This window comes from Corylus avellana, chromosome ca2 (genome assembly GCF_901000735.1).
Source record: "Corylus avellana chromosome ca2, CavTom2PMs-1.0".
NCBI lineage: Eukaryota > Viridiplantae > Streptophyta > Magnoliopsida > Fagales > Betulaceae > Corylus > Corylus avellana.
Window position 1 is genome coordinate 12,993,926 of NC_081542.1, and position 15,252 is coordinate 13,009,177.

Here is a 15,252-nt window from a genome sequence, read left to right on the forward strand (position 1 = left end):
GGCAAGAATCATTGGGGAAGATGAAGATGACGGTTGCACAGGGGATATAGAATAATTAGGTTTATTTAATTTGACGTGAAATGTGTGTTGGAGCCTCAAAATGACGTGGAAAAACTTATTTGTCATTTTTTATAAGCATAAATAAAAAAGAACACGTCTTATTTTTATTGGGTGTGATGTGGCAATATAACGGTTTCCGTTAAGTCATTTAACGGAAAATGAGTTTAGAGAGTAAAATGTTATTTTAGCCTACCCTAGGGAGCTATAAATTATTTTTTAAACCACATGGAGTGATTTATAAATTGACAGAAATTTCCTCCAAACTGGTATGGAGGAAATATCCTCAAACCCATGTAAAATAGTGCCAAGTGTCTATAAACATTTAAAAGATACATTAAATTTAGTCTAAATTAGTAAACTGATATTAATAAGGTTAAGAATTTAATGTGCCTTTTAAATGTTGGACAAAATTTTCCTCCAAACTGGGTTGGAGGAATTTCCTCCAACATAATCTATAAAAGTTACATGTGTTCCTTGAACATGTGAGATGCACATGTTTTTTTAATAGTAGGGACAAAATTAGAATAAATTTTATTAAAAAAAATTTGCATATCACATGTTATTAAAAAAAAATGACACATGACACTTTTATAGACTAGGTTGAAGGAAATTCCTCAAACCCAATTTGGAGGAAAACTTTGTCCTTAAATGTTTATAGATACTTGACACTATTTTATATGGGTTAGAGGATATTTCCTCCATACCGGTTTGGAAGAAATTTGTGTCATTTATAAATTAGGTCAACCACAAGGACCAATTTTGCATTTATTCCTAATTTTTATGAGTTTATAAAGAAAATTAACTTATCTAATTAACTCGAATGATAAAATCTTAGCAATAATTAAATAAATATTTATTAATACAGATTTTCAAAAATCAATAAATATAAACAATGACGATTACGTTGCAAAAGAAATGAATAAGTTAGTTGATCAACTCCAAAAGACAGGATAAATGGCTCCCAAAGGCAGCCTTCTTAATGTTTTTATATATAGAGATCTTCTGTGTACAGCTTTAATAAGAGCCATCCTACCTGCCTTGCTGGCCAAGATAACCAAAATAAGCATGAAAATTATAGAGGAGGAAATCTCTGTTCTTCTTTACAACCTCCATGAGAATTTACAAGAGCTATGATTGTACAGAAAGCTCTATAGTGTAATTAGATGAATTCTAATGAAGCCTCTACCTATAGTGTTAAAGATTACAGAACACACAAATTCAATCAGCAATTTTTTGGTTAAAACTCTCTTTCAATAATCAAATCAGCTGCTGCACCCATTGCACCTACCCCTCCAAGTCCCAGCAGTGCCAAAGCCAATTCTTCCTCATTCCACTGCCTTAATCCTTTACTCAGCCTCTTCAACACATCCACATCAACCTCCAGCACCCACATTGGGGTGCAACCCACCAACAAGCTCACAAACCCTGATACATATGCCTGCCAAGTGGCACAATCACAACCAAGAGATATCTTTCCATCTAGTGCTCTTGCAAGAAATTCTAAGTGGGCCCCAAGAATCCTTGGCCGTCGTTTTGATGCTGTCGATGCCGAGTCAACTCCCCAAGCAAATGTCCCACAAAGCAGCACAAAGTATGCAAGAGCATAACCCCCCAGCATAGAAATCATACCTCCAGATTCTTCAACTTCCTGCCCTAACACATGGACTGACAGAAACCAAGAAGGTAGGGTTTCTCTGATCAAAGATTGAACCAAACCTGATCCACCAGATATCCAAATCAATGAAGCCCCAAGTGAAGCCGCAAGCTTGACACGCACCATTGCTGCAGCAAGAGAAACCTGCCCATATCTCAAACCATACTTGGCCTTCTTCCATTTCTCCACTTTATCTTTAGGCAACCCATTACTTGAAATATCTCTAACAGAAAGCATTAGTAGAGAGACAATTTCTTCCGTCATGAACATAACGTCTCTGATAGACCGATGCACTCTTAGGTAAAGAATTCCAGGGGCTACTGGAGTGATCCCAGCAGAGAATTGGGAGCCAATGCCATGGCCAAGGAGGGCACCCACACCACCATTGCTGTAAATGTGGGAGGAACTTAGCCCAAGAGTGGATGTGAAGCAGGTTTTAAGAAGCTGTACCACAGCATCACTGTTATGGTGGAAAACAGTATGCGAAGCTGAGAACACAAGAAAATCACTCCAACGCTTTATCTTCTGGGCCCACAAAGAGGCTACGATGGGCATGCATGGCCAGGGGCAACTAGAAGCAAGGGAATTCAAGGCTGGGCCAATCATGGCGAGGAAGCGTTCAGTGACTTTGTCAAATTTATAAGTAATTGTGAGGCTTACTAGGGCAGCCAACGGTAAAGGAAGTGTAGCTGGAGAGCTCCCACCTGCAAAGAAAACAGTTAGCTCTAATGACGACAGATTGATTTGTCAAACCCCAAGTTTCTAGTCCAACATATGTTAAAATTACATGCAAGCTCAGAAAATTCCATATTCCTGCATCTTCACCATGAGAAGATCATTCTGCAACAATAATTATAGGGTTTACTTATATTACAATAATCTATTGATCTTCGATGAAGTGTTTTCCATATAATCAAATAGATTTACACAATATATGATATATAATTTGGTTCAGAGTCCACCGTCCCAACTTTTGCTGAAAAGTCACTTAGGATAGGATATTTGATCTTTGCAGTGGAGGCAGAGTGAATGGAGATTTTTCATTTGTTAAATAACACATATTCAACAACCCAAAATGACAATGCATTATCTAGAGAATACAAGGAATTACCTACGGCAAGGCTTGGGACATCAACACCAGTGGCAGCTAATATTTTCTTAATCTGTTGCTCAACAATGGATAAGTTTGCAGCTGGGCTTGGCCAATCAGTTCCATTCATAAAAGCTGGCTTCCATATGCCTCGTGTTACTTCGGCGGAAAGGTAGCTTAGAATGGTAGCCAAAGTTGCCGGAAGAAAATCAGCAAGATCTTTGACTCCTGGGATGAAGAGCGTCAAGTCTTGAGGAATTCAATCAACAATCTAACAACAGAACATAATCTTTTTCTAAAAGTTCAAAGAGAAGACACGACTAGGAAATCAATCGTTCAGTCATTCCCAAAAGTCCTTTTCTATTTTTGGAAAGGGCCATACATTTCTTTTTTGTTAGGTAAAGGGAGGATCGTAAATTTTTTATTGAACCGCAAAGATATACAGAAACACCAACTTTAGCGAATTCACCACATATTTCGTCACGAGTGTGACCAGACTTCTGTGATAAATGCATATTAAAAATTCTAAGGAAAAAGAAATTGTGATAATAAAATAAGGTTCAACTTGCTCACACATCCAGGGTCAGTGCTTTGCCTGTTTTCTTTAAAATTCTTGTTCTTATGATTTGATAACCTTTAAAGCATGAAGATTAATAAAATTTGAATTCTAGAGATTCTAAGAAAACTGGATATACCTGTAGCAAGTTCACGGGGAGAGAGTCTTCCATGGGCACAGGCCGTAAGAGCAGCATCAAGCACAAAGGGAGTAGCCTCCAGGATATCCCATGCAGGCACTTTGAGTCTAACAGAGGAATCCAGAGCCCCAGATCCTGAGGAATTAGTGGTTCCTGAAGTTTGAGTTAAAGGCTGACCGCCTCTATTTATTTTTCTGAACATCATATCGAGGAGTGTATCAACAATCTGATGAACAGGGGTCCCAGGTACAAGACCAGAGAGGATGGAAGCCATACATTCTTGATGCTGCCGGTACCAGAGTTTTAAGTTTGGAAAGGAATCAATAAATATAGGTTCTCTAGAAAAACTTAAGAATCTGGAAAGTCTTCTGCTTTTCATCTGATCCTTAGGTAATCTTCCAAAGGATGATAATTGTGAGTTCCGAACCAATAAGAGGTATTCAGGACTTAGCTGGGAAGCAATTGGCGGTGCATCTCCCATCACATGCTCAACAGGTGGCTGATCAAACCTCCATAACTTCAGCAGAAGTGTAAATGCATTGCAGAACACTGCATGACAAGAGAGTTCCTCCCCTGTTGTGAGAGCCCATGACACATTGGGTATACAAGACCCAAAAACCTCACAGATGGGCATCAATGCACCTGCAAGCAATGGAACCTGGCAATGAATGGAAAACAATATCAGTTCATGGAGAACATGAAAGCAATGGAGTTACTAATTTCTTTGTATGGTCCACGTATGCTATCCTCTCTTTTTGTTTCAATTAAGTTTGAGTACATTCACTAATTGTGTGTGTGTGTATGCAGAGGCAGAAGAAGGAATCTTGCCTCCTCCCAAACACCGTTCCAGTAACTAATTCAAATGCAACCTCCATAAGCATATCTTAGTTAGTAGACCATTTTAAAAAGCAACCCACCAAGCCATGTAAGGAGAAAATCTGAACACAGTCTACAGCTGATATTCCAACAAGGAGAACATTCAAAAATGGAGCACAGCTGATCAAATGGCTATCACTCCCAGAGTAATCTGCAGGGACTGGAGGCAATAGCAATCTCATAATAAAAAGAATGGTGTGCTCCTGCAAACAATTGAAATCATAACAAATTAAAATAAATGGAGATAGGCCGGGGGGGGGGGGGGAGACCTTATGCAATAAAGAAGATAAGTAATCTGCTCTTGCACAAAACTAGTAAAAAGTCTATGGCCTACACATTACCTGTATATTCCAACCACGAACCAGAGATGCCCCACAGAGAATGGTAGCAGCAGATATCTTCTCGTCATCAGAACCATTGACTGCAATCTCATATATTTTCTCGAGTTCTGCTAAGCTTCCATCAAATCCATGAGCTTAAATTCAGTTGTATTACCACTGGGTAAATTTACAAAAAAGAGCATCTGATATACCTGGTAAATTTACAAAAAAGAGCATTTGATATACCTGGCTTCAGGAAAAAGAAGGGTGTAACTGAAGACCAGGTTACAGTCAGGAATTATAATAGTTAACTCGACACCTACCATCTCCAGCATATATATGTATATACATATACTCTTAAGACACATGCACATGAATGTATGCGTGTACTGGTTATGGTAGGGGCGGAGCCAGCAGAAGGCGAGAGGGGCAAACACCTCCCCCTGGATGGCCAAAAAATTCCTTTGGCCCAGGAAGAGTTTCCCCAGTAGTCCTGGTTGCCCACCCTTCTAGGCCATTATACAATTTTACCTATCAAAAAAAAAACATTACCAGCTATATCTCTCAGTCTCAACGGACTAAGCACTCCAGCGCCAGTCAATGTATTTGACACCGAACCACCCATGGCCGATAATACACTCTGGCAATGAGTTTCCTAGCATTACTGGTGCCGGTTAGAGTTATTGGCTTTTCCTAACATTACCGGCAACGCGTTTCCTAACACTGACATGAGTTTGGAAGCGTTTCTAGAATCACAAACGATAACATTGCTAGGTCATGCTGAGCCTTCAGTGTTACTGTGTTAGACTAGTGTATTTGACACCACACTGTTACATGCTCATTAAACACTACATTTAATAACATTTGTTTTTATTTCACTGTGTTTACTGAAAACGTCATCGTTTGGGAAACCTAGTGTTTAATGAAAAAACTGCCGACCTAGTTGCCTAGTAAATATGGAACTTGTGAGTTGTGAAACAAATATCAAAATTTTGAGTCCCCAAAAAATATTGTCAAACAATTATAGTACAACCTCTAGCCCTCTCTTCAAACTTGCTTAAAAATTCATGCCGATCAACAAATCAAGTGACTAGCTTTTTTTTTTTATAGGTTAGGAGGTGTGCAGTGAAAAGATAGTTCATAGAACAAGGCGAAAGGCATCCCTTTTTGACAATTTCTCTCTTTCTTGAAAGGTTTCAAGTATGTAATCAAATTTTTATACAGATATATTTTAAATTTACTAGTAAATAATAAATTTGTCTATGTAGAGTTTTACATTTAGATTGCTCTTTTAAATTAATTGTTGAAGAATATACATAATTTTTATTACATACTTGAGATTATGAAAAACAACAATAATTCTATTGAGTGTCAATCGAATTAAACAAGTTTGTGTCGAGATAGATTTAGGAAATCTGCCAATAGATCCTTGCTTAAGGAAAAAAAAAATTAACTACCATCCTAATGATAGAGAGCAACAAAAAGGAACTTGCCAAACAGTTAACCATGATTTTCCATAAAAACAATTTGAAAAAAATATGGCGTTAATAAATTAATGCTAGGCGTGAAAAAATAAATTGCAAGGTGTGTGATGACTTTTTCGAATTGTTTATTTATTTCGTGTAATAATCTTTAATTTTTTTAATCTCCGCCCCCCCCAAACCAAAATACTGGCCCTACCACTGGGTTATGGAATATAGGTATTCTTTGACATGGAACATCATACTAAGCTTGACAAAACCTTAGTCCCAACCAAATGCGATCAGCTCATGATGAACTTGCATAAGGTGTGTGATGACTTTGACTATAGTCTACAAACCTAGTCCTTTGTCCGGCTCGACACCAGCTATGTAGAAGATACTGTACATGACACAGAAATTATCCGCAACAGAAATAAAAGAAAAAGGGGGAAAGCCATGGAAGTTTTTGACTGATTGCATATGCTTTAAGGTCAATACTGCTGTGACTGTGAAGACATCTCTCTAAAGAGGGGCAAGCTTTGGACTTGGAGATTGGATTTTAACCACCATGTGGTCTCTTTTGTTGTAGTGATACTTCTCTATGGCGTCAAAAGAAGAAATGCTACCATCTGAGCTTACTTTCCTTAAATCCTCCCAAAGTCTCAAAATGGTAAAAAGAAAAGAAAAAAGAAGAAGAAGAAGAGGAAGAAATAAATAAGAGATACAACTGATATTATACCTAGAAGCTGGGGTGGCAACCAAAGCACTTATCAATGACGCAGTTAGAGGGGACCCCTTCATCAATGACGACCAACCAAGTGCTTCACCAGGAACACTACGAGGAACTTGGTTGCTCCGTACAACATTGACATAACCTGGCCAGAAATATGCTGATGTGTCCAGTAGATTCCTTGCGATACAAGCCTCAACAATCAAATGCCACATGTTTCCAGCTGCAAGACAAAACAGAACATGAGAAACCATCATTGGTACGGTCCAACAAAAGTAATGCAACTCAGCATAATCAACCTGATCTTTTGTTAATGAAACCTATATCTGAGGTAACCTCCAGGGGAGAATGCAGAATCAACAATCAGGTTGATTTGCAACAAAACAAATGCAGAGGCAAGCCCATCCAGGAATATATATATATAACCAAGATCAGGTGCATCCAGGAATATTTATTGTTACACCTATCTTCTGCGCACCAAACTAAAAGCCTTCACAAAATCAAGTACTGATGCTGAAAGGAATAATTACTTACAACGGTTCATTGGCATGTCATTTATGCTCACACATTCATAGTACCCGCTACTGACTGGAAGGCCTGAAATGAACATTATTGCTTTGGCAGCAGCCTGATTAGCTATCAAACTAACAGCCTGAGGTGCAGTCAACAAGCCCACATAATCACCCAATAGCTGCAAGCTGGTAACTAAATCCTTGCGACGCTTTCCCTGAACCTGTTTTTCTTTGCTTTGATTGATAGGGATGTGTTCGGTTTCATCAATCAGTTCACTTTCCTCTTCCTCAATAAAATTAGCAACTGTAAGTGTTGTAATAGACAATAACATGCACATGCAAGTATCTAGGCGAGGCACAGGACCTTCACAGATATCTCTCTCCTAAAAAAAAGAAAGATGAAGGCAGATCAATGTAAATATCTAGAAACTGAAGTTATATAGGACATAGGGGAATCTTTAGAATGATGCTTCCTGAGATCCAACTGCATTCTAGTCTAGACAGGGGACCGAGTTTATACAAGTGTCTTCCTGAAATTATAATATCTAAACATTTTAAATATGTATGTGTGTCAGGTGGCAAGAAAGAAAAAGAATCACACAAACATTCATCACATGTAAATTCCATAAAGAAAACACGTACTTCCTTGATAAGTCTGCACTTCTTTATGGTGAATAAATACATTTCTCATAAATATTTAAAAGAGGTTTGAATACTCATCCTCAAGTGTTCAGCATGCCTACGTATCATAGGTGCGTCCTACTGGGTGGGAAATGAAGAAAAATTAAATTCCAAATAAGATTGGAAGGAAGTTAAAGCTTAATTAGTGTTTCATGCAACTTCTTTACAGACTGCCAAATTTATCATTTCTCAATATTTCCTTTGTTTGATACATAAGCAACTTGATTAGTTTGAAATGTCTCTTCTTTAAGAATTGTATTTCCAACAAAATAGAAAAAATCAATGGCTAAAGGTAAACACTACTTCCTTACAAATTAATTCCTACCCTTTGCACTAGTCGTAGAGCTGCAATCCATAAACCTAAAAATGTATCGTGCCATGTGGTACCATTAACAGCCTGCAGAGCCTGTACCAAACCTGCAACAGTAATTCTTGTTCAATTACGCTGCTTAGAAGAACTGAAGTATCCTCCACTCCAGGTAAATCAATGACTTGAGCATTAGAATAAAAAATTGAGTCCTACCAGTAAGAATTTCAACAGCACTAGTTGCTGCCACTTGTGATCCATCCATAGCATCTTCCAGAAACAGATCAATAGGGAGCCAAAGTGCAGAGCAACCTATCCCATGCAATTGATTAGCAGATGATATCAGAGACCCAGAAGCCATGACAGCATGAAACTCTTTCCCTGACATTGTTTTGCATTCTCGAGACAAAACTTCACGTGTATCAGATGTCAACTGCAGAAGGGTCTCTGGACTTATGTGTTTTGAATTCCTCAAGACCGCTGATTCTGCTGCAAGCAGTTGCATTCGCTGGATGAAAACTCCCCAATGTGATGGCCTACAAGAAGAAAATATTTATGCCTCAAGTACCTTCTATTCATTGGATTTCTCAAAATTCTAATTGGACACTCAAGTTTATTTAATCACATTACTGCAGTGATGTTAGGTATTATTTGGGTTGAAAATGACAAGCCACTCAATGAACTGCTTATTTTTCAGTTCTCACTTATGAATATAAGTTCTTACATGTTTCGACGTGCCAAGTATAGAATCCTTGAAGTCACTTTGTTTTGCAAAAACTCTCCAATCATCTCAACAGCCATTGCAGTATTTACTTTCTGCAGCCCTTCATTACGATCTGCTCTCTTCTCACTAAAGCTATCATGACCATCTATATCCATATCTTGTGACCTGGTTGGCCATCTAGACTTTTTTTCTGGGGTAAGTTCCAGCAACCCTTCATCATCTAAAGAGGCATCAAGTAACTGCCACACAACTGAAAAGACAAATTCAACAAGAAGCACCCCAGGCTCACACACTTGAAGGCCATAAATCTGGGAAAGATGAAGAACAGCATCAATGGATTTCATGATCCTGTAATTTCATCCAAAATGTATTTCAGTACTTAAATCTACAGAAAAAAAGGTATCTAACAGAAACAAACATAAAAAAGACCACTTAACAGAAAGGTCAAGATAAGACTTCAAGTTTTTCTTTAGGTATGTTAAATGAAACCAAAGACAGCGTATTTCATCAGTACAACAAAGGGTTTTTCATGCTTTTTTTTTTTTTGCAGGGTGGGGGGTGGGGGAAGGTGTGGAATCTGATGAAAACAGACTTTATTAGGAGAAAATAATAGAGCATGAACACAATCATTCATTTTCAACGAAGATGCCTTCAGGATTTTCAGGACGGGTAGCATTGAAGAGCACTCACAATGTAGAAATTCATTTTTTTTACATACAGTAATATTCAAGTGAGTATCAACGAGCTACTTATTCAACCAACCACTTTTTTTTTTTTTTACTAAGTAATTTCATACCATTAATAAAGCATAGAGGGGCGCCACCCCTAGTACACAGGGAGGAGTATACATGAGAACAACTAATAGGAAGAAAAAGAAAATAAATTCAAAAAATTTGCAAAAGTAGGAAAATCCAAGCTATCATGAGCCGCTATTCATATATGTAACGTATTAAGAATAGACTTCCGCAACCCTACTACCAAAATCTCTATGTCTTTAAAAAGCCGAGCATTTCTCTCACGCCAGATACACCACATTAAACACAACGAAACCAGCCTCTATACTTCCTTAGCTAGACCGCACCCAATCGAACCACCCCAGCTTGTCAACAAATTCATTACCCATCTCGGCATAACCCACTCTACCCCAAACAACATAAGAATGTAACTCTAGAGTTTGCCTGCGACTTCGCAATAAAGCAAAAGGTGATCAACAGACTCCCCACTCTTTTGACACATACAACACCACTCAACCACCACAATATTCCTCTTTCGCAGATTATCATGCGTCAATATTTTCCCTAAAGTTGTTGTCCACACAAACAAATGCCACCCTCGATGGAGCCTTTACTTGTCAAATACTCTTCCATGGAAATGCAGGACTATCCTGGCCAGCTAACACTTTATATAACAACTTCACCTCAAACTTAACCCTCTTGGACGGGTTGCATCCTAATTGATCTCCCTCTCCATGACGTAACTTGAAAGAATACAACCGCTCGAAGAAAGATAGTGTATTCAACCAAATACTGACAAATCATACTCTAAAAAGTGTTTTGATATTCTTAATCATATTTACAGCAGTGTGGTGGGACACTTTTTTGGTTGTTGTCCACGTGTTAGAAATCGAATGGACAACCCCCAATAAAATATGAGCATTGTGATGGGGATCTTGTGATCTCTCTTTTAGTAAAACTTTGGCCCAAAATCATGATCCACTTTGAGTTGGCCTCTAAGTGGTTTATTACTCCAACCCAGTTTGAAGAAAATTTCTGTCCTTAGTGGAATGCCAATTGACATTAGAAAACAGCCACTGCTGCACAAGGCAAGCCAACTAGTGGCCATACTAAGGAATTAAAAGTGCAAAATCTAATAACACAAGGACAAATCACTATGATCTTTCTCATTTAGCACTCTTGTATTGTGAAGTGTTCGAGTTTTCTTTGTTTAGCTTTTAAGCCAATTTAACTACCTTTAGAGATTGCAATGTATCATAGGTCCACTGATAGTAAATCTTGAACGTAACACTGACAAAGAGACCATCAACCCATCTTTGTACAACAAAATAATAAGAAAAAGTTGAGCCTTACTTTTGATAATTTGGACAAAGGATTGGAGGTGCAAATGAAAATGCATGTCGCTTGAGAAGCTCCATATATATTCTATATGCTCCAGGCTGGTTTTGCCGATTCGGAATGACCCTGTCACAGACAATGAAAAGCAGCGGATGTCAATTCAATCAGTGGAAGAGTGCACATAGCCAAATGAGAGAACTTCAGCAAACTCCTTTCCACAAAGTCACAAAGACACCCAAAAAAAATAGAAAAAACTAAATTGACAATGATAAGAATGACAATCACATATAAACTATACAAAGTTTTTTTTTTAAAAAAAAAAAAAATTTCCTTCAAAACTCAAACACCATAAAAAAAAAATCACTACCAAAAATCCCAAATAATTTCACCAGCCCATACAGTTGAAGCATGTGAAACCCAATAAATCATTAGTTGATGTACGCAAATACATGCAATTCATAGAGGAAAATACATTCTTAAGAAGAAGAAGAAAAAATAAAATAAAAGCAAAAAAGTTGAAAAAAGAGGACCTGATGGAGAGGAGGGAGAGGACGAGCATCGGAGGGGCAATCTTGAGGGCCAAGGCCTTCTCGAGGAACTTCCACGCGATGGGCACGTGATTGCCGAAGCAAATGTACGAGACCATGAGATGGGCCAGCTCCACCGAGGGCAGGCCCACCCCGGCGGCGCTGAGGCTGGCGCTTAGCTGCACCGCCCAGAGCAGCGCGTCGCTCTTCTTGTCCTGCGCCGTCTTGGTCAGCTCCAGCACCCCTTCCCAAAGCTCACTTGCCTCCACAGACACCCCCATCACTACCCGATCCTTCTTCTTCTTCTTCTTCTTCTAATCACAAAAGTCGGATCCTTTACAAAGCTTCATTGAGACCCCGGAGGCGCGTATCTAGTACAACTCATATTTATGCGTGAAAGCTGCTTGGGTTGACTGCAAATAGTAAAGTAAGACTTGTTCTTAAAAACAAGAAGGGAAAGGAAACGAACATTAACATCTGTAGTACTATGTTTGCTGTTTGTTTTTGGTGAAAATGGCCCAAGAAATCTTAAAACGACAGTACTCGAAATTGAATATGTTTGATGTCATTGTCAATTTCTCAGGGATCGGTTGTGTCTTCCAATTAACTTCCTGGCGTGGGACTCTTTTTCTCCAAAAGTATTAGAATAGTGCGACACGATTCTTTCCCATACAATATTCCAACTCTATATATCTTCTTTGATTTCGAATATCTTAATTTAGAGGATGTTGAAATAAAAATTGGGAAATTTGTAACAAATAGGAATCTGAATGTTTTTAATTTGGTTTGGTTAAAGTACCATCTATGATCTATATATTCCCATCTAAAGCCAATCATCATATACGAGAATAATGTCTATGGAGTTGTAGCACAAAGTTATATTTTTGTGCTCTTCAACGAGAGAGATTGACATCTCACTCCACACCACACATTGTATTCTATTTTAGTTCGAGCTTTTGAAAAAGTAGAGTGGTAAACATCTTTTCAAGGAAAATCAACTAACAAAACTAGATACTGTGCAAACCATTGATTTCAGTGTCTTCTCCATTATATTTTATATACATGAAGATAGATCTTTTGATAATCCGGGGTGGGCCGCATGTAGTGACGTGGGCGGTGGTGTCTGCAGGGGCGGTGACCTCCGACTGGGCGGCAGCGTGCGGGTCTTTTTTATTTTTAGTAGATTTAGTATGATTTGGTATGTTTGTTTATTTTTGTTAAGTTGTTTTAAGGTGAGGTCATTGGATGACACAATATGGTGAGTTTATACCACGAAACACCCCCAAGGGACATGGGGTGGCTTCGGCCACCTCAGGCCCAAAGAGAATGGTTCGAACACCCTTAAGGGCCAAACGATAAAAAAAAAAAAAAAAAAATTATTTAGCCCTTAGGGGTGGCCAAAATTTTTTTATTTATTTTTAGTTTGGCCATTGGAGGTGGCCGGACCACTCCTAAGGGCCATGGGGTGGTCCAGTCACTCTTAGCCAACCATTGGGGGTGGCTTGAAAGCCACCCCCACCCCAATTATAATGAGGTGGTCCGATCACCCTCTATGGCTAAGATGGGGTAGCCAACCACCCCTTAGTTTTTTTATTATTTTAATTTTAATTTTTTTTTAATATAAAATAATATTTTTTTAATTATTTTTTGCTAGTGAGATAAGAAATTTTAGCCTGAATATTCTCTGGTCCAAAATGGATCGGAGAAGGTCATATTCCTTGTATGCTAACCCCATAGAAGTTATTCTCTTTGAATGGAATTCTTCCTATACCTATAAATTTCATTCCTACCGGAAAAAAGTATACAAAAAAGATAAATCTTTTCTATTATGTGAATATTTTTATTTTCCGTTTGTTTCTCTTTATTTTCGGTGGTTCTATTTGTCGGTTTTCATTTTTTGTTCTAATTTATATATTATTATTTTTTATTTCTATTCTTAAAGCAGTTTCTTTTATGTTATATATGCAAAAGATTGCCGAAAGACTATCTATACCTATAGATTTCATTGAAACCAAAAAAAAATATACAAAAAAGATATATAGTTTTTTTATTTATTATATTAGTATTTTTCATTTTCCGTTTGTTTGTGTTTATTTTCTATGCTTCTGATCTTTCGTTTTCGTTTTTTGTCTTTATTTTCTATTCTAACTTATAATTATTTTATTCAAATTGCTGATTTTTCATTTTGTAAATTATATAGAGAAATAAATTTATTTTCTATTATAATTTATAATCTTTGATTTATGTGGTTATGCTCTTTCGTTTTCGTTTTTTGTCCTTATTTTTGTTATAATTTATATATTTTTATTTTTATTTAAATTGCTTATTTTTCCTTTTGTAAATTTTACACTAAATTCAAGAAAATGATGGTGAGCGAGTTTTCTTTTGTTATTTTTGGTAAGAGGTATGCTGATTTTTTTTGTTTATATTTGTGTTCATCGAGTTGTTTTTTTATTTGTGTATGTGTGTATGTGTGTAATTAGAAAAACAAATGCACATTGTTTATGTGGTTAATTGATTGACTAAATTGGTTTTCAAGGTTTCATAGGAACCAAGAAAAGTGTACATATTTTTCTCTTTTTTGTCATTATTTTCTATGGTTCTGTTACCCCGTTCCCTTTTTTTTTCTCTATTTATTTTCAGTTCTAATTTTTATATTATTTTTTTATTCAAATTGATTATTTTTGCTTTGTAAATTTTATACTGAATTTAGGAAAATAACAGTGAGAGAAAGAGTTTACTATTACTTTTGGTACTAGATATGACGATTTTTTAATTTATACTATTGCTTATTGATTACATTTTTTTTTTTTTTTTTGTCTATGTGTAATGCACATTGTTTATGTGCTTGATTGATGAACAACATTGACTTTTAAGGATTAACAACTTTGTTTTATTAGGGTTTTCTCACTTTCTCTCTAGTGCCGCAGCCTCAGGTAAGCCCCCTCCCCCATGGTGAGGGGAGGAGGGATGGCCGTTTGTTGCCTCCCTCCTCCCCCTCGCCTGCCCTTGCACCGGGTGCTAGTAGTTTACTTGATGTTCCTGACCTAGGTTGCCTCCTCCCTACCCTTTCTCTGCCGTCCCTTCCCCTTTGTTCCGCTTTTGTCCTTGGCAGGGCTCTCTGGTTGTTTTCTGCTCCTTTCCTTTCTGTTTTTTTGCTATGTTTTTGGTGTGATGCTCTTGTAGCCTTGCTTGTGTGCCATTCGGTGTGGGTGTTGATTTTGGGGGTTTCTTTCAAACTCCCCCCGGTTTTGTTTTGTGTTCGCCGCCGATCTCCTCCTCCCGCTCTGCCGCCCACCATCCAATGCTGGGTCTTTCCTCGTGCCGCTCCAGCAATGAGCTTCAACGTCCCCTGCTGCGATGGCTTTCTAGCCAACTAGCGATCGGTTTCGCCACCATCCGTCCACTGTTTTGGGCTTTTTCCGCGTCCCCACCGCGTCGAGCTTCCATCGTTCCCGTCCAGTGTTGGTTTTCGGCGAGTGCACAATCGGCATCCACACTACGTGTGCCTGTTCCCATTTGTTTTATTTTCCTTGTATTGTCT

At 37.9% G+C, this 15,252-nt stretch overlaps 1 protein-coding gene across 2 annotated transcripts; it reads right to left on the minus strand.

Moving 5' to 3' along the window:
• Positions 1-992: 992 nt before the first annotated feature.
• LOC132170251 (mediator of RNA polymerase II transcription subunit 33B-like) lies at positions 993-12,320 on the minus strand. Of its 2 annotated transcripts, XM_059581156.1 has the most exons (12): positions 11,712-12,317; positions 11,197-11,307; positions 9,110-9,457; positions 8,602-8,921; positions 8,404-8,495; positions 7,420-7,780; positions 6,895-7,108; positions 4,717-4,831; positions 4,417-4,578; positions 3,500-4,157; positions 2,826-3,032; positions 993-2,418 (listed from the first exon to the last, which is right to left on the minus strand). In XM_059581156.1, the coding sequence occupies exons 1-12, from the start codon at positions 11,987-11,989 to the stop codon at positions 1,298-1,300; spliced, it is 3,987 nt and encodes a 1,328-aa protein (XP_059437139.1). In that variant the 5' UTR covers positions 11,990-12,317; the 3' UTR covers positions 993-1,297. The 2 variants fall into 2 exon arrangements, with proteins under 2 accessions (XP_059437139.1, XP_059437140.1); XM_059581157.1 differs by lacking the exon at positions 2,826-3,032 and having other exon boundaries at positions 11,712-12,320.
• Positions 12,321-15,252: the final 2,932 nt, after the last annotated feature.